Raw genomic sequence first — 20090 nt, 5'->3', positions numbered from 1 at the left:
GGAAACCCATCCTGTTGCTGGTTGGACAGTGGGGGCCAGTGTGTTTGTCATTGTCACACACACAGAGAGAGAGAGAAGAGGAGCTGCAGCAGTTAGAACGCCCCTTAGGCTCTTAGGGCTGAAAACACTCCCATTCGTCGTCTCTGAGTGGACCTCAGGAGCGCACATTCTCACACACACACAGAGTGAGGGAGGGAGTTGTCTGGTCAAACCTGTTGCAGCCACAGACTAATCTCCCACCCTGAACCAACACTTCCCACACACACACACACACAGAGACAGCGAGAGAGAGAGAGAGTGAGGGTCAGAAGAAGTCTCTCCCAGTCGACAAAGCCCTTCCTTGATTAAGCCTCAGTGAACCGCCAGTGAGCCACTGGCCCTTAGCAACACGATCCAGAGGATCTGCTCTGCTGCTCTACTCTGCGTCTCCACTCCCCCGCCACCCCTGTGGAGAGTTTGAAGAAAAAGGAAAAAAACACAGAAGAAAGAAAGAAACTGGGGGAGCGGGGGAGGCAGACGCCTACACAGAGAAGAGAAAAGCTTGAAACAGCTGCAGAGAACCAACGGAGAGGAGGGCAGCAAATAGAAATCAGACGAGGGGAGAAAAAGGGTCATAAAAATCAGTGGAAAAGAGGCGGTTGAAGAGACTATAGTGGAGCGAGGTTCGAGAGCGAGAGCCAAGCTGCAGCCAGTCACCAAAGCCAGTGGAATGGACCTCGACGTCGGTCAGATTAACCCAAGCCTGCCCACCGTGCATTCCGAGGAGGAAAGCTGAACCAACTGACCTCCACCCCAAAAACTCAATGAGGATGAAGCTAACAACATGAGCTGAGCTAACAACACGACAATATGCTGAGCTAACACGTTCCTGTTTTTCTTCAGCAGTGTTACTGCCTGGGGTTAGCATTAGCCGCTAGCTGACTGGCAGTAGAAGAGGAGGAGAGCCGGGGGCCACGAGCACCGCTGGTGTTGCTGCCCAGGAGAGGCAGGGCAGTGCAGGAGAGGACCAGAGGGACGACGAGAGGGCGGTGGGGGAGGGAGAGGTGGCGGTGGTGGGCGGGCAGCGGCACATGGCCGTGCAGCGGCTGGTGACGGCAGCGGTGGCGGTGGCCCTGCTGTCCCTGGTCCTCAACAACGTGGCGGCCTTCACCCCCAGCTGGGTGCTGCAGGCCCTGGAGGATGGACGCAAGCGCAGCGTGGGGCTGTGGAGGATGTGTCCCGTCATGACTGGAGGAGAGAGAGGCCGGGATGAACACGGTGTTGGGGGGTCCAATAGGAGAGGTCAGGGGTCTCAGAGGCCGTGTGAGGGCCTGGGCTGGGGCTCGGAGTATGCAGGCTACCAAGAGTCCCGCAGCACCGTCAAATGTAAGTGGAATGACGTGTCTGTTTCTTAATTTACATTTAAGTCATTTAGCAGACGCTCTTATCCAGAGCGACTTACAAATTGGATGTATGCTCATTATGATTATTATTATATATATACACATATATATTTTTACATAGGCCTAGTTCAGAAACTAGGAAAACTGCAATATAAAAAAAGATCGGTGCCCTGAGAATGAAGCCCAGACCAGCAGATCGTTGACGATGCAATAAAGCAATTGAATGTTATGTAATCTTTTGTGCATGGAGATCAACAACGATCATGTGTATCGCCAAACCAGACACAGCAAGATGCTAAACCAAGTTGTTGACAGTTGAGGAATGTGATGCAAATAAACCAGAAATGGTCCATCTCATTCAGTGAGAACAGACGGCTGCCAGGGCTGTATTGGACCGATTTATAACATACAACGATAAAAAAAAAGGGACAGTTCGGAATTCTTACTATCAAGGCTTGATTGACTGGTTATGTCAGGTTATGACCAAACGTTGGTTATTAGGTTATTCAAATATTGCATCTGAGCTCCTAGAGTCTGTAGCTCTCCTTTCCTTTTTCAAGGTAATGACAACAGCCTTTCATTCGATATCACAGTATGACACACAGCAATCTGAAATCAACAGGTCATCCCAGTGACTTGTCAAGCAGGTGGAGTGTCTCGGTCTATAGTTTGAGCTAAAAACTTGCACAACTCACATGGATCCATCAATAACAATGTATCAATATGTCCGTAAACATACTGTAAAACTGACGTCTTGGCCAGAGAGATCATCCGAGAAACGTATCCCCCTCTCTCTGCCCCCCCCCAGTGCAGTTTGACATGATGCGAGCGTGTAACCTGATGGCTACGGTGGCACTGACGGCCGGGCAGCTCATCTTCCTGCTGGGCTTGATGGAGCTGCCCTTCGTCACCCAGGACTCCCAGTGGTGGGAGGAGGCCATCGCCGCGCTGTTCCAGTTGGCCAGTGAGTACCATACAAACCTAGTTAGAGCTATAGTCTGGGAATCTGCTCAAATGTTTTATATTTACTTATTGATTCTTGAAGAATAACGAATCCAAGAATGTGGCTTTAATACACTAACCGCAGATCATGGGGCAGAGTGTTTATAGCTACATATAGCCTACCCCAGTGTCTGCAACCTCTGGTTCACAGACCGCCACTGTTTCTTGGGATGATGGTTTGCGGTCTAGTAGATGGTTAGTCGTATATGATTTTGTCAGTTGTCAGGTATTAGTTGTAATGTAAGAGGTCATTCAAGGAGGCAGAAAGGACCCTAGCTTGCCAGTCCCTTGCAAAAAAAGGTAGACTAGCGTATACAGAATGTGTTTCTGTGGCTCTGAGATGGTGCACAAATAAACTCAGCAAAAAAAGAAAAGTCCCCTTTTCAGGACCCTGTCTTTCATAGACAATTCCTAAAAAATCCAAATAACTTGACAGATCTTCATTGTAAAGGGTTTAAACACTGTTTCTCATGCTTGTTCAATGAACCATAAACAATTAATGAACATGCACCTGTGGGACGGTCGTTAAGACACTAACAGCTTACAGATGGTAGGCAATTAAGGTCACAGTTCTGAAAACTTAGGACACTAAAGAGACCTTTCTACTGACTCTGAAAAACACGAAAAGAAAGATGCCCAGGGTCCCTGCTCATCTGCGTGAACGTGCCTTACGCATGCTGCAAGGAGGCATGAGAACTGCAGATATGGCCAGGGCAATAAATTACAATGTCCGTACTGTGAGACGCTTAAGACAGAGCTACAGGGAGACAGGACGGACAGCTGATCGTCCTCGCAGCGCCAGACCACGTGTAACAACACCTACACAGGATCGGTACATCTGAACATCACACCTGCTGGACAGGTATAGGATGGCAACAACAACTGCTCGAGTTACACCAGGAACGCACAATCCCCCATCAGTGCTCAGACTGTCCGCAATAGGCTGAGAGAGGCTGGACTGAGGGCTTGTAGGCCTGTTGTAAAGGCAGGTCCTCACCAGACATCACCGGCAACAACGTCGCCTATTTACACAAACCCACCGTTTATGGACCAGACAGGACTGGCAAAAAGTGCTCTTCTCTGACAAGTTGCGGTCTCACCAGGGGTAATGGTCGGATTCACGTTTATTGTCGAAGGAATGAGCGTTACACCGAGGCCTGTACTCTGGAGCGGGATCAATTTGGAGGTGGAGGGTCCGCCATGGTCGGGGGCGGTGTGTCACAGCAACATCAGACTGAGCTTGTTGTCAATCTCAACGCTGTGTGTTACAGGGAAGAAATCATCCTCCTTCATGTGGTACCCTTCCTGCAGGCTCATCCTGACATGACCCTCCAGCATGAAAATGTCACCTGCCATACTGCTTGTTCTGTACGTGATTTCCTGCAAGACAGGAATGTCAGTGTTCTGCCACGGCCAGCGAAAAGCCCAGATCTCAATCCCATTGAGCACGTCTGGGACCTGTTGGATCGGAGGTTGAGGGCTAGGGCCATTCCCCCCAGAAATGTTTGGGAACTTGCAGGTGCCTTGGTGGAAGAGTGGGGTAACATCTCACAGCAAGAACTGCCAAATCTGGTACAGTCCATGAGGAGGAGATGCACTGCAGTACTTAATGCAGCTGGTGGCCACACCAGATACTGACTGTTACTTTTGATTTTTACCCCACCTTTGTTCAGGGACACATTATTCAATTTCTGTTAGTCACATGTCTGTGGAACTTGTTCAGTTTATGTCTCAGTTGTTGAATCTTGTTATGTTCATACAAATATTTACACATGTTAAGTTTGCTGAAAATAAACACAGTTGACAGTGAGAGGACGTTCCTTTTTTTTGCTGAGTTTTCAAGCAACCATATGTGGCAGCCTATCCAACACCTACAAAAGAGGGAAAAAAACTAACAAGCCTGGACATGAACACTGCAGACGGCCAAGTACAGTCGGTCATTCTATGCGAAAATAAAAAAACAAAAATGCTAAACACAGTTGATGTCAAAAATCCTTTCTTCAAGGGATCTTTCTGTGGAATAGAACATGCATGGACATTTTGGTTTCATTTTCACATGGAATGATCCAATATCAAACACTACAGAGAGAAACACTTGTTGAGACCTGAAAACACCAGCATACACCTAAACATAAGTGAGGCAAACTTTTCTTACCCAGGGACCCCATCATATGTTAGCAAAAAGATAATTCACGTCTTGTCTTATCATCAGGTGAATAATAATGGCAAGGAGAAGTAATCAACATTTTAAAATGAATAGATTTGGAAGACAGTTTCATTATTTTGACCTCACAGTTCATTGGAAAGAGGAAGTGTAAAGACTATTAGCTACAAAGGCATCTTAGCGGCAGGGAGAAAATGTTGCTGTTGTAAAACACATTTTCTGCAATTCTACACATTTTTCCACTGAGCTGAGAAAATGTTGCAGTTTTGAAGCAAATTTTCAGCAATTCTACATAGTTTGGCATGGAGCTGAGAGAGAATTTTGCAGTTTTAAAGCTTATTTCCTGGAATTCTGTGCATTTTGCCATGGCTAATGCTGTGTTCCTCTGCTCAAACATAACAGAATCAAATATGGGTATGTGCTCTGAATGCCTGTTTTTTTTTAAATGTTCAATTCTCCCAGACTGTCTATCTTTTATTTGATTGTAAGTTCTCAAAGATGGTATTATACAAATTATATAGTTTAAAATCTTTTCTGCATGCTTTCTATCTAGTTTTGGTCGTTTAAGTTGACACTGAAATTGTTTTTCAACCCTGAAAATTACTACTTACACAGCCCGCCTAAGAGTTTTCTATAGTTCAAGATTTTGGCATGGACGCAGAGACATAAAAATGGTATCCACGATGTTATTCTGTTGCAGCAAGCGATATTCATAAAATATCGCTTGTTGCCCCCAAAAGAAGTATAATAGTAATTGGCGGACCCCCTGCATAGCCGTAGGTTGAAAACCCCTGAGTTAGGGAACCACATTATAAAACACCTACTGCCCAAAGCAAGACACCAATGCACTACCAGATAAAAAGAGAGACTACAGGGGAATCTAAAGTGAACGAGCAAGTGTCTAACTCTTGAGTTGAACTTTGAAATGTTCAATAGTGTTCATCACTTTCTGAACGTTCCTCAGATCTAAAAATGGTCACAGTGTGTTGCTAAGAAACAAAAGTCCCTCGTTCCCCAGTGCAACACATAAGAGAAACCCATGGAGCTTTGAGGCTTGGCTAGAGGACAAAAAACAAACAAATCCAGAGAGACTAAACAAACCAAATACCCCAAAAAGGATCAACTGTTATCGTTCCAAGATGTCATTTTCTTGAAAAGTCAATTAAAGAGAAGGACCACCAGGAATAGCAATGGAAAGGAGGGGGGCAGCCAGAGGGCCGTGTGGCAGTGTGGGCATGGCCCTGTCCAAGTGCCCAACGTTGTCACGTTGTGTCGGGCTCACATCTTATTGTTTAGGGATGTCAGACCCGGTCAGTATTGTGGCACAGCGGGGGCAGCATCCAAGGGTCTGATGGCTAAATATAGCCGGTGGTCGGTGCGGTCTGGTGGGCCGGGCCCGGAGCTGCAGCGAGCCAGGGAGCGACTGTCGGGCGCCAGGATATCCCTGCTCAGGACAAGGAAATGCCTGCGACTACCTGTTATGCAAACCCCAAGCAGTGGAGGAAAGAGAAGGGAGCGGACGCAAAAGACAGTTCGACAGGGACTGAGTGTGTGTGTGTGTGTGCTGGAAGGGAGGGTGTGCGCGCGCGCGTGTATTGGGTTGTTCGGTACAAAAACGTCCTTTTATACACATCGCCGTAGGGTGGGAACAGCTGCCGCCCAGATAAGCTTGGCCTAGCTTTTATGCCTGTGTTTAAAGAATGCACAGGAACAGGAGCAAATAAAGGGGTCCCCTCTATCGACACGAGATAAAAATGCTAGCTTCTTCGGCCACGCATCGCTGGGACTTTTATCTGAAGGTCTTAGGCGGGACCCACCCAAATCATCCCCTTCCAAAAGAACACGCTGAGCCAAACGATTGTTTGGCACACAAGGACTTGTCTCATCAATGTGTGAGATGTTTACACAACGGCAGAATAATTAGGTATAGATGGATATTTAGGACGGTTGTCAGTAGCTGTAAAAAAAAAAAAAATGTTTTTAAGAATTTAAAAAACAACAGCCCGTCTATTATAATCCCACATGTTGACAATGATAAGAATAGTGACATGACTAATGAGTGAGAGAAATATAGAAGCGCCTACTTCCCCCAGATAAAAATACCCGCTGCCGAAAAAAAAATGCATCATCCTTTGTACTCATATGCCACTATATGAAGACGAGACCATATTTGGACATCAAGAGTGAGCAGAATATAGATGACTTGGTGAGGACTTCCAAGGCAGTAGAGATAACAATGGTTCCTAGGTTTCAGTGTTCCCAAGGCTTCTCATTGCATTGTTATATTTAGCTGTTACTATATTGAACATGAAATAAGAGACTATATGGAAATACAAACAGCCAGAGCCAAGACCTGATTTGACAGATCTTGACAATGATTCAAAAGGCAAGACTATCCTATAGTATATTATAAAACAGATGGTTTGGATCCTGGATGCTGATTGGTTGTTACCCGTTAGTTATTCACAATAATCCACCGGTAATGTCCGTTAACAGTTACATTTGAATAATCAATGCACATCCACAGTCCCACAGCCCAGTCAGACAATTCACAATCTTCATCTCCACCACTGAAAAAAACAAAAACATCTTGACATTATTTATAATATACTGAACACCAGCAGATTTAGTGATTTCCCCATCATCCCCATTGCCTTCACTTCCTGAGTTCGGGCCAGTTAAGTAGACCTCCACCGCTCAGCAGTTCCTTTCCTCCCCCACTGAGAGCCAGTGAATGGGCCTCTCTCTCTCTCTCTCTCTCTCTCCACTGTGAATGGGAGTTATATTTACGAGCAGCCAGTCTTTCTCGGGAAAGAATGCTCTGTTTTCGGGATGTGCCAAAAAACTCAGCTATCACATGCAGACGGTGGGATAACAATATCCAATTCCAACCAGCGATATCTCAACACTGGGTTCAGCAGCAGGGCTGAGCTGTGGCTTTAGTGTAACACTGGCCTGTTTTCAACCCCTGAGATTGACGGACTCAGGAATGTGCGACGGAATGGAGAGAGCTCTGCGTGAGGATCAGAGGATCAAAGGTGAAGGGTTAGAGATTCACGTGGGTTTGAGATGTGAATTTGATGGGGGGGCACAGCTGGCACCACGTCCAAACTGTGGCCTTGGCTATTGTGTCTCCCATACACAACGGGGCAATGCTATCTCCAGAAAGAACAATACCAAGGGAAATATGTGCTTCTTTCTGGAGGAAGAGAAAGGCAAGCCAAAAGCGATAGGCTTAAAAAGTCAAGGAATTTGAACACTGGGACCTCTTAGGCTTGTGGGTGACTTCACAGCACAGTTGAGTGCACCGCAGATTAAGCTGAGGGCATTTAGTGGGCTGGTGGTCATACCAATCATTCTCTATTCATTGAATAGCGCTAAGTCATTCAGGTATGCCATGACTACTAGTTGTCCTAGTTTAAGAATGATAATAGATTCATTGGAAGGACAAGCAGGAAGCAGTAAGCTCAGTGAATTTCCAGGACCTAGTTTAATTGCAATGAGATAAGAATGGGTTCAGTCAGTGTCTTTCAGGAAGGTTGTTGACAGGCTGACTGTGTCAAACATCCCCATATGCTAACCTGAAGCGGGGGGGTGTGGAGAGAAGGGAAGGAAGGAAGGATGGAAAGAGGAAAAAGGGGAAGGAAGCCCGACAGATAAGAATGTGCCAACAAAAAAAAAAGAAGCCATTCACACAGCTCACATAGCCTGGAGCCCGGGGACTGGGGAGGAGAGAGGCTTTAGGATTTTTTTATTTATAAAGTGAGTCAAGCAGGTTAAACACGCAGATGGCCAGACAATCACTTGCACGCAAGTTACATACTCAAATGCAGACACATAAGAAACACAAACAAACACACGCATATTAAATCACACACAGGCATATATAATTACCTAGTGTCAAACTCCCATAAACAAAGACAGGCTTATGGATCGGAATCACCCATACAGAGAGAGCCATACACAGCCAAACTCTCACACAACATTTAAATAACGTTTGTCCGGCACAGTCATTGGCCAGCCACAGGAAACTGACTGATTCATATCCTAACGGACCAACATCCCCTTTTCCAGCAAGTATTTTTGGTGCCTTTATTTATACCAACTGTTGATCGGACATGCTCCCAAACGAGTGTTATTGTTGAACTATTGACTGGCTCCAGTCATCACTTAAATCTGGGAAATGGAGTTCCTCATTGAGATCTAGGCTAGTGATCAATCCATTGTGGGTGATGGTTCATTTTGGTTACAAATCAAATGTTGTCATCATACTTTGTGGGGGAGGGAGACAGGGTTGGTTGGGGGAACAGGGGTAAATTCCCCACCTTGGTTTTTTTCACCAATAAATATCCAAACCTTAGAGCTGAAATCTTTAACTGGTGAAAGTGCCACATCCGTTTTGGATAATACAACAACAAAGAAGTTGCAAAAAACAAACACAGTTTTCCCCCTCTGACATCAATGCACATTGCGATAGGACAGCAGAATATTCACAGCATTTTATTTGTTTTACCGCGCTGCCCAATGCGCCTCTCCTTTGTTTTCACCAACAAAACAATAACAAAGGCGTTGGGGTGGCGAACAGTGGCGCTGTTTCCCTTAATGCGGATTGTATCTTGATTAACGTCTGTTGATGGAACGGTGATATAAATGGCTCCTCTCATTTTTTGCAATCTTCCCCCGATCATGGTGACGCAAGTTACAGCAATATGTTTTAACATTACATCAATAACACATTAGAACGGCTTTCAAACTTATTTAGAGAGCTTTTCTGAGAAGGACGGTTTCCTTGCGTGTGTCCTTTGATGCTGAAATCTCAGTAGTCCTCCCAGATAGGAAACCTTTAGAATTCAAAGACCACAAGCAGAGGCCCTTCTGGGCTTAAAGGTTCAGTGAATTTCTAAGCACAGCAGGCCAATATGCAGCATGATCTACTTGTATAAAATGTTCCTACTATTATATGGTCATACTCAATATAATAACAGGGACCAAGGGTCATGAGGCTTCCTATATTCATGCCAGCAACTGATTATCCCCAATAGATGTTTTATTGCCCCTCTACCTGTGATTGCTATATTGTAAATGTTGACTAGAATGAATCGTGAGGATTTTAGTAGAGTTGGCAACAGTGAGATGATGATATTCTAAAATCCCCTCTCCATCAACGGCACCGTTAAAAGAAATTCAATTGATTCAATTGTTTGAGCTGGAGACCAAATACACAAGAGATTTGTCTCTCTCTGGTTTGAATGATTAAGGCCTCATTGAATTAACCCTTCCCTAACGCTCTCCCTCCCCAGGTTTTGTGCTGGTGATCGGCTTGGTGACGTTCTACCGGATTGGCCCGTACACACACCTGTCCTACTCGTGCTACGTGGACATCGCCGCCTGCTTATTGGCCACGCTCGCCGCTGCCATGCTCATCTGGAACATCCTGCATCGCCGCGACGACTGCCTCACACCCCGGGTCATTGTCATCAGCCGCTCGCTGGCGTCGAACTTCCACCCACGCCTCGACAATGACTATGTGGAGTCGCCCTGCTGAGCCCTGACTCTTGAACCTAACAGGGTGAAGAATAGACAATGCTCTGACAGTCTCTGCATATTTTCACCCAAACAGGTGCCTCAATTATTTACTCTACAGAAGACACATGTTTTGTTGTGGCTCTACCTGTGCTGGACTAACATGATTTCACTGTTGTACAGTTCTACATCTTTGAACTTCATGGCTTCATCATTTACAACGACCAGTGGAACTCAAATTTTTCCCTGGACTGAGTAACGCTCCTTGATGCAAGGATAGTGTCTCCATAAAACATCCAGCTAACACATCTCTAAATCTAAAAAAGAATATGAATGATACACAACATGGCCAAAAGTATATGGACACCTGCTCGTTGAACATCTCATTCAAAAATCATGGGCATTAATATTGAGTTGATCCCTCTTTTGCTGCCATTACAGGCTCCACTCGTCTGGGAAGGCTTTCCACTAGATGTTGGAACATTGCTGCGGGGACTTGCTTCCATTCAGCCACAAGAGCATTAGTGAGGTTGGGCACTGATGTTGGCCTGGCGATTAGGCCTGGCTCGCAATTGGCATTCCAAATCATCCCAAATGTGTTCGATGGGGTTGAGGTCAGGGCTCTGTGCAGGCCAGTCAAGTTCTTCCACAACGATCTCGACAAACTATTACTGTATGGACCTTGCTTTGTGCACGGGGGCAATGACATGCTGAAACAGGAAAGGGCCTTCCCCAAACTGTTGAATAAAGTTGGAAGCAGAGAATTTGAAGCAGAAAATTGTCTAGAATGTCATTGTATGCTGTAGTGTTAACATTTCCCAACGCTGGAAGTAAGGTGCCTAGCCCGAACCATGAAAAACAGCCCCAGACCATTATTCCCCGCAGTCCAATGGCGGCGAGCTTTACACCACTCCAGCCGACGCTTGGCATTGAGCATGTTGATCTTAGGCTTGTGTGTGGCTGCTCGGCCATGGGGGAAACCCATTTCATGAAGCTCCCGAGAAAAACAGTTATCGTGCTGACGTGGCTTCCAGAGGCAGTTTGGAACTCGGTAGTGAGTGTTGCAACTGAGGACAGACAGTTTTTACTCACTATGTCCTTCAGCACTCGGTGGTCCCGTTCTGTGAGCATGTGTGGCCTACCACTTCACAGCTGAGCCATTGTTGCTCCTAGATGTTTCCACTTCACAATAACATAATTTACAGTTGACCGGGGCAGCTCTAGCAGGACAAACATTTGACGAACTAACTTGTTGGAAATGTGGCATCCTATGCCGGTGCCACGTTGAAAGTCACTGAGCTCTTCAGCAAGGCCATTCTACTGCCAATGTCTGTCTATTGCATGATTGTGTGCTTGATTTTATAAAATTGTCAGCAACGGGTGTGACTGAAATAACCAAATCCACTCATTTGAAGGCGTGTCCACATACTTTTGTATATAGTGTATTTAAGTCAGTTTTAAAACCATAAACTGCAGTGTTTCTCCTATATGCAGTGCACCGCCGCTGCTAAACCATGGCCACCACTTAAAACAATTATATTCAACATTTAAAAAATCCTAAAAACAGCTAGCTCTACCACCACTGCTGAACAAACTCCTAGGGGAAACACTGAGCTGTGGTGAATTTGTCATTTTAGTAGACATGTTGTAGTAAGCCAATTACTCCAAAGTGTGCTTGAAGGCTTGTTTGACCTGGAATTTCCTCAGCAAAACTCCATGAAAACACCCTGTTTAGGAAAAGATCAAGCTGGATCTTGACATGTTTTGTTCTTAGTGCACTTACAGTATGTAATAACATATACTTCCTGCATATTGTTTATATTATTCTTAATATTAAAAAAGAGATTTAGGTCTACCTTTATCTTGAGAACTCAATGTTGTCAAGTGCAGTGTACGTATGCACAAAATTGCACATTAATTCATTCTATCCAAACCACCAAAGGGTGTTTAATGGCAAATTGTATTAAAAGAAGACTATTTTCAGATCTTCAGACCTCAGGACATTGATGATTTCAGATTTGCCCAACAGACATAAAGTAAACACCATAAACATTCAATAATCTGCTCGCTTCTGGTACATGTACTTAAATTAATTTTATACAGGTGTATTAAAATATTGCTATTATATTGCTATTATATCATACTGCTGAAAGGAAATCAGCTGTTCGTGGAGTTGTCACTTTCAAGCCAAACAGTGAGTGTGCATGAAAATAATAATAAATAATACAAATGTTACAATAATGTGTGGTATTGTCTTTTAAAATACTGTTCTATTGTGTGTGATGTCTAAGACTCTTATATACAGTAAAGAAAACAGTATATATAAAAATCTTGTGTTACCACAAATAAAAATTATATTACATTTTACATTACATTTAATATATATATATATATATTTTATGATATATCCATATATTTATTTCCATTGATCATATATATATGGAAAGAAAAAAGTATTTTTTATATATATATATATATATACATATGCACACACACACACACATACATATATATATATACACATACATACTGCTCAAAAAAATAAAGGGAACACTAAAATAACACATCCTAGATCTGAATGAATGAAATATTCTTATTAAATACTTTTTTCTTTCCATAGTTGAATGTGCTGACAACAAAATCACACAAAAATGATCAATGGAAATCAAATTTATCAACCCATGGAGGTCTGGATTTGGAGTCACACTCAAAATTAAAGTGGAAAACCACACTACAGGCTGATCCAACTTTGATGTAATGTCCTTAAAACAAGTCAAAATGAGGCTCAGTAGTGTGCGTGGCCTCCACGTGCCTGTATGACCTCCCTACAACGCCTGGGCATGCTCCTGATGAGGTGGCGGATGGTCTCCTGAGGGATCTTCTCCCAGACCTGGACTAAAGCATCCGCCAACTCCTGGACAGTCTGTGGTGCAACGTTGGTGGATGGAGCGAGACATGATGTCCCAGATGTGCTCAATTGGATTCAGGTCTGGGGAACGGGCGGGCCAGTCCATAGCATCAATGCCTTCCTCTTGCAGGAACTGCTGACACACCAGCCACATGGGGTCTAGCATTGTCTTGCATTAGAAGGAACCCAGGGCCAACCGCACCAGCATATGGTCTCACAAGGGGTCTGAGGATCTCCTCTCGGTACCTAATGGCAGTCAAGCTACCTCTGGCGAGCACATGGAGGGCTGTGCGGCCCCCCAAAGAAATGCCACCCCACACCATGACTGACCCACCGCCAAACCGGTCATGCTGGAGGATGTTGCAGGCAGCAGAACGTTCTCCACGGCGTCTCCAGACTGTCACGTCTGTCACATGTGCTCAGTGTGAACCTGCTTTCATCTGTGAAGAGCACAGGGTGCCAGTGGCGAATTTGCCAATTTTGGTGTTCTCTGGCAAATGCCAAACGTCCTGCACGGTGTTGGGCTGTAAGCACAACCCCCACCTGTGGACGTCGGGCCCTCATACCACCCTCATGGAGTCTGTTTCTGACTGTTTGAGCAGACACATGCACATTTGTGGCCTGCTGGAGGTCATTTTGCAGGGCTCTGGCAGTGCTCCTCCTGCTCCTCCTTGCACAAAGGCGGAGGTAGCGGTCCTGCTGCTGGGTTGTTGCCCTCCTACGGCCTCCTCCACGTCTCCTGATGTACTGGCCTGTCTCCTGGTAGTGCCTCCATGCTCTGGACACTACGCTGACAGACACAGCAAACCTTCTTGCCACAGCTCGCATTGATGTCCCATCCTGGATGAGCTGCACTACCTGAGCCACTTGTGTGGGTTGTAGACTCCGTCTCATGCTACCACTAGAGTGAAAGCACCACCAGCATTCAAAAGTGAACAAAACATCAGCCAGGAAGCATAGGAACTGAGAAGTGGTCTGTGGTCCCCACCTGCAGAACCACTCCTTTATTGGGGGTGTCTTGCTAATTGCCTATAATTTCCACCTGTTGTCTATTCCATTTGCACAACAGCATGTGACATTTATTGTCAATCCTGGTTGCTTCCTAAGTGGACAGTTTGATTTCACACAAGTGTGATTGACTTGGAGTTACATTGTGTTGTTTAAGTGTTCCCTTTATTTTTTTGATCAGTGTATATATATATATACATACACACACAAGATATTCAGTTATAATATATATATATATATTTATATATATAGTTGAAGTCGGAAGTATACATACACCTCAGCCAAATAAATTTAAACTCAGTCTCCACAATTCCTGACATTTAATCCAAGTAAAAATTCCCATTTCACATTTACTTTAAGAATATGAAATGTCAGAATAATATTTTAGAGAATGATTTATTTCTGCTTTTATTTATTTCATCACATTCCCAGTGGGTCAGAAGTTTACATACACTCAATTCGTATTCGGTAGCATTGCCTTAAACATTGTTTAACTTGGGTAGCATTGTTTAACTTGGGTCAAACGTTTTGGGTAGCCTTCCACAAGCTTCCCACAATAAGCGGGGTGAATTTTGGCCCATTCCTCCTGACAGACAGAGCTGGTGTAACTGAGTCAGGTTTGTAGGCCTCCTTGCTCGCACACGCTTTTTCAGTTCTGCCCACAAATCTTCAATAGGATTGAGGTCAGGGCTTTGTGATGGCCACTCCATCAGACTCGTCAGTCTATTCTTGTTCTGAGAAATGAAGGCTATTCCATGCGAGAAATTGCCAAGAAACTGAATATCTTGTACAACGCCGTGTACTACTCCCTTCACAGAACAGCGCAAACTAGCTATAACCAGGAAATAAAGAGGCGTGAGAGGCCCCGGTGCATAACTGAGCAAGAGGACAAGTATATTACAGTGTCTAGTTTGAGAAACAGACTCCAAACATGTCCTCAATTGGCTTCATAGTACCCGTAAAATACCAGTCTCAACATCAACAGTGAGAGGCGACTCCAGGATGTTGGCCTTCTAGGCAGAGTTGCAAAGCAAATGCCATATCTCAGACTGGTCAATAAAAATAAAATATTAAGATGGGCAAAAGAACACAGACACTGGACAGAAGAACTCTGCCTAGAAGGCCAAAATCCCAGAGTCGCCTCTTCACTGTTGACGTTGAGACCAGTGTTTGCGGGTACTATTTAATGAAGCTGCCAGTTGAGGACTTGTGTGGTGTCTGTTTCTCAAATTAGACACTAATGTATTTGTCCTGTTTCTGGCCATTTTGAGCCTGCAATCAAACCCACAAATGCTGATGCTCCAGATACTCAACTAGTCTAAAGAAGGCCAGTTTTATTGCTTCTTTAATCAGCCTAAGTTTTCAGCCTTTTAAAATGATAAACTTGCATTAGCTAACACAACGTGCCTTTGGAACACAGGAGTGTTGGTTGATGATAATGGGCCTCTGTAAGCATATGTAGATATTCCATTAAAAAAATCTGCCATTTCCGGGGCCTCCCGGGTGGCGCAGTGGTTAAGGGTGCTGTGCTGCAGCGCCAGCTGTGCCATCAGAGACTCTGGGTTCGCGCCCAGGCTCTGTCGTAACCGGCCCGGACCCGGAGGTCCGTGGGGCGACGCACAATTGGCCTAGCATCGTCTGGGTTAGGGAGGGCTTGGCCGGTAGGGATGTCCTTGTCTCATCGCACACCAGCGACTCCTGTGGCGGGCCGGGCGCAGTGCGCGCTAACCAGTGCACGGTGTGAGGATTTTTTTTTATAATAATTGGATGCGCGCTGTGTTAAGAAGCAGTGCGGCTTGGTTGGGTTGTGTATCGGAGGACGCATGACTTTCAACCTTCGTCTCTCCCGAGCCCGTACGGGAGTTGTAGCGATGAGACAAGATAGTAGCTACTAAAAACAATTGGATACCATGAAATTCGGGAGAAAAAGGGGTAAAATTAAAAAAATATATATAAAAAATATATTAAAAAATCTGCCATTTCCAGCTACAATAGTCATTTACAACATTAACAGTGTCTACACTGTATTTCGGATCAATTTGATGTTATTTTAATGGACAAAAAAAACGTGTTTTTCTTTCAAAAACAAAGACATTTCTAAGTGGCCCCAAACTTTTGAACATTAGTGTATATACAGTTGAAGTTGGAATTTTACATACACTTAGGTTGGAGTCATTTAAAACTCATTTTTCAACCACTCCACAAATTTCTTGTTAACAAACTATAGTTTTGGCAAGTCGGTTAGGACATCTACTTTGTGCATGACACAAGTAATATTTCCAACAATTGTTTACAGACAGATTGTTTCACTTATAATTCACTGTATCACAATTCTAGTGGGTCAGAAGTTTACACTAAGTTGACTGTGCCTTTAAACAGCTTGGAAAATTCCATAAAATTATGTCATGGCTTTAGAAGCTTCTGATAGACTAATTCACATAATTTGAGTCAATTGGAGGTGTACCTGTGGATGTATTTCAAGGCCTAACTTCAATCTCAGTGCCTCTTTGCTTGACATCATGGGAAAATCAAAAGAAATCAGTCAAGACCTCAGAAAAAAATTGTAGACCTCCACAAGTCTGGTTCATTCTTGGGAGCAATTTCCAAACGCCTGAAGGTACTATGTTCATCTGTACAAATAGCACGCAAGTATAAACAGCTTGGGACCACGCAGCCGTCATACCGCTCAGGAAGGAGATGCGTTCTGTCTCCTAGAGATGAACGTACGTTGGTGCCAAAAGTGCAAATAAATCCCAGAACAACAGCAAAGGACCTTGTGAAGATGCTGGAGGAAAACAGGTACAAAAGTATCTATATCCACAGTAAAACGAGTCCCATATCGACATAACCTGAAAGGCCGCTCAGCAAGGAAGAAGCCACTGCTCTAAACTCGCCATAAAACAAGTCAGACTACGGTTTACAACTGCACATGGGGAAAAAGGTCGTACTTTTTGGAGAAATGTCCTCTGGTCTGATGAAACAAAATATTACTTTTTGGCCATAATGACCGTCGTTATGTTTGGAGGAAAAAGGGGGATGCTTGCAAGCTGAAGAACACCATCCCAACCGTGAAGCACGGGGGTGGCAGCATCATGTTGTGGGGGTGCTTTGCTGCAGGAGGGACTGGTGCACTTCACAAAATAGATGGCACCATAAGGGAGGAAAATGTTGTAGATATATTGAAGCAGCATCTCAAGACATCAGTTGAAGTTGAAGCTTGGTCACAAATGGGTCTTCCAAATGAACAATAACCCAAAGCATACTTCCAAAGTTGTGGCAAAATGGCTTAACTTGTTATGGCTGGGGGCAGTATCGAGTAGCTTGGATGAATAAGGTGCCCACAGTAAACTGCATGCTACTCAGGCCCAGTTGCTAATATATGCATAGTATTAGTAGATTTGGATAGAAAGCACTATGACGTTTCTAAAACTGTTTGAATGATGTCTGTGAGTATAACAGAACTCATATGGCAGGCAAAAACCTGAGAACAAAATCCAACCAGGAAGTGGAAAATCTGAGGTTTGTAGTTTTTCAACTCTTTGCCTATCAAATATACAGTGTCTATGGGGTCAAATTGCACTTCCTAAGGCTTCCACTAGATGTCAACTGTCTTTAGAACCTTGTTTGATGCTTCTACTGTGAAGGAGGGGGGAATGAGAGGGGATTGAGTCAGAGGTCTGGCAGAGTGGCATGAGCTGGTCATGCGCGTTCACGTGAGAGTTAGCTTGAGTTCCATTGCATTTCTGAAGACAAAGGAATTCTCCGGTTGGAACATTATTGAAGATTCATGATAAAAACATCCTAAAGATTGATTCTATACATCGATTGACATGTTTCTACGAACTGTAATTACTGTTTTTACTTTTCGTCTGAACTAAGCAATCGTGCATTGAGCATTTGGATTACTGGGCTAAACGCGTGAACAAAAAGGAGGTATTTGGACATAAATTATGGACTTTATCGAACAAATCAAACATTTATTGTGGAACTAGGGTTCTGGGAGTGCATTCTGATGAAGATCATCAAAGGTAAGTGAATATTTATAATGTTATTTCTGACTTCTGTTGACTCCACAACATGGCGGATATCTGTATGGCTTGATTTGTTGTCTGAGCGCTGTACTCAGATTTTTGTATATGAACTTTATCGAACAAAACATACATGTATTGTGTAACATGAAGTCCTATAAGTGTCATCTGATGAAGATTATCAAATTAGTGATTCATTTTCTCTCTATTTCTGCTTTATGCGACTCCTCTCTTTGGCTGAAAAAATGGCTGTGTTTTTCTGTCACTAGGTGCAGACCTAACATAATCGTTTGGTGTGCTTTCGACGTAAAGCCTTCTTGAAATTGGCCACTGTGGTGGGATTAACAACAAGTTTATCTTTAAAATTGTGTCAAATACTTCTAATGTTTGAGGAATTCTAATTATGAGATTTCTGTTGTTTTGAATTTGGTGCCCTGCACTTTCATTGGCTGTTGCCATAAGAAGTTTTAAGAACAACAAAGTCAAGGTATTGGAGTGGGCATCACAAAGCCCTGACCTCAATCCTATAGAAGATTTGTGGGCAGAACTGAAAAAGCATCTGCGAGCAAGGAGGACTACAAACCTGACTCAGTTACACCAGCTCTGTCAGGAGGAATGGGCCAAAATTCACACAACTTACTGTGGGAAGCTTGTGGAAGGCTAGCCGAAACGTTTGACCCAAGTTAAACAATTTCAATGCAATGCTACCAAATACTAATTGAGTGTATGTGAACTTCTGACCCACTGGGAATGTGATGAAAGAAATAAAAGCAGAAATAAATCACTCTCTCTACTATTATTCTGACATTTCACATTCTTAAAAGACAGTGATTTTTTACTCGGGTTAAATTTCAGGAATTGTGAAAACTGAGTTTAAATTTATTTGGCCAAAGGTGTATGTAAACTTCTGACTTCAACTGAATATATATATATTTTTAAAATGTTTTATTTGTGGTAACAATATTTCATATTTTACACAAGTGAAAAACCCATGCAAAAACCCCAAAAATATAATTTAGAGTTTAATTGAAGTTGGTGTTAGCTGTGACAGTAGGGAGATTACATTTTTCAATGTACGTCAGCAGACCCTAACTTAAGTCTGCTAACACTAGTTTTTTATCAAAATTCCATGTTGCCTAGCATTGCCAACTATCAATGACGACAGAGCATTTTGGTCAAGGAATGAAATTCTGATTTGTTTTGGCTCGATTGGTTTGTTTTAGTTCAACCTATGATGTCAATCAGTCAGGAGTCGAAGCAAAAGCTGTCAGTGAAAACATGTAAAATGACTGCTGCCCCTGCCACACCTTGCCGCCCACCCCCTGGCTTCACTGCCCTGGCTGTGGACACTGTGGCTGCCCCTGCCAAGGTCAAACCCTGCATGACTCGCAGAAGACCACTAGCCTTTGCTGACCCAGAAGCTGCTTCTACGGCTGGCCCTGGAATGGACGACCCCTTTTGTCATGATTCTGTACAACATGCACCTGAGGATCTGCGCCGAGGTGAGAACACATGATACTTGGATATGACCGAAGTGTGATTCTGATGCGTCTTCTTAATGTACTAATATAGTTACAGCAATACGTCTCCCACCATCTTTAAAAGGATCATTTGTCTCATTCTATTGCTCTGTTTTCCTGTTCTCTCAGGAAAAGGCAGAGCTGAAGATGAAGTGCTGTCAGCTCCACACTGAGTTGCTGAGGGAGGAGAGGGCTGTTCAGAGGGCAGAGGAGTGGGTCCGCGAGAACCAAGACAACCTGCCCAAGCTGGAGAACATTCTCCTGGCTAAAGTTGAACCAATGCACTGGGTCACTGATGACCATCGTTGACAAGACAGAGGAGCTGCGGCTCAAGGAAGAGGCGCAGCGGCCCATCCAGGGATACCAGGAGCACTATGCCAACCTGGAGCATGAGAAGGTTCAGGTGGTCTTGGAGGAGGAGACCAAGGAGGAGAAGGAGGTGATCTTGGAGGAGGCAACCAAAGAGAAGAAGAAGATCAAGAAGAAATCCAGCTGCTTCAGGGGATGTTCTCGCTCAGAAGAACATAGAGGATGACTTTGAGTAGGTGAAGAAGA

The 20090-nt window shown here is 44.1% G+C and overlaps 2 protein-coding genes across 2 annotated transcripts in view; one reads left to right on the top strand and one right to left on the bottom strand.

The window, feature by feature from the left end:
* Positions 1-20090, bottom strand: part of ift140 (intraflagellar transport 140 homolog (Chlamydomonas)) — a 55277-nt gene that overhangs the window by 13457 nt on the left and 21730 nt on the right. The window lies entirely within an intron of this gene.
* tmem204 (transmembrane protein 204) lies at positions 94-12312 on the top strand. Its single transcript, XM_029629453.2, has 3 exons — positions 94-1365; positions 2191-2346; positions 9849-12312. The coding sequence occupies exons 1-3, from the start codon at positions 1071-1073 to the stop codon at positions 10091-10093; spliced, it is 696 nt and encodes a 231-aa protein (XP_029485313.1). The 5' UTR covers positions 94-1070; the 3' UTR covers positions 10094-12312.

The sequence above is a fragment of the Oncorhynchus nerka genome, linkage group LG23, assembly GCF_034236695.1.
Source record: "Oncorhynchus nerka isolate Pitt River linkage group LG23, Oner_Uvic_2.0, whole genome shotgun sequence".
Lineage (NCBI taxonomy): Eukaryota > Metazoa > Chordata > Actinopteri > Salmoniformes > Salmonidae > Oncorhynchus > Oncorhynchus nerka.
Note: the sequence above shows the minus strand (reverse complement) of the source record. Positions and strands in the feature narration are given on the sequence as shown.

Coding starts and splice junctions, on each gene's coding strand:
- tmem204 (XM_029629453.2), top strand. CDS start 1,071: ATGGCCGTGCAGCGGCTGGTGACGGCAGCGGTGGCGGTGGCCCTGCTG. Junction 1,366..2,190: donor GTCCCGCAGCACCGTCAAAT/GTAAGTGGAATG, acceptor GCCCCCCCCCAG/TGCAGTTTGACATGATGCGA. Junction 2,347..9,848: donor CGCGCTGTTCCAGTTGGCCA/GTGAGTACCATA, acceptor CTCCCTCCCCAG/GTTTTGTGCTGGTGATCGGC.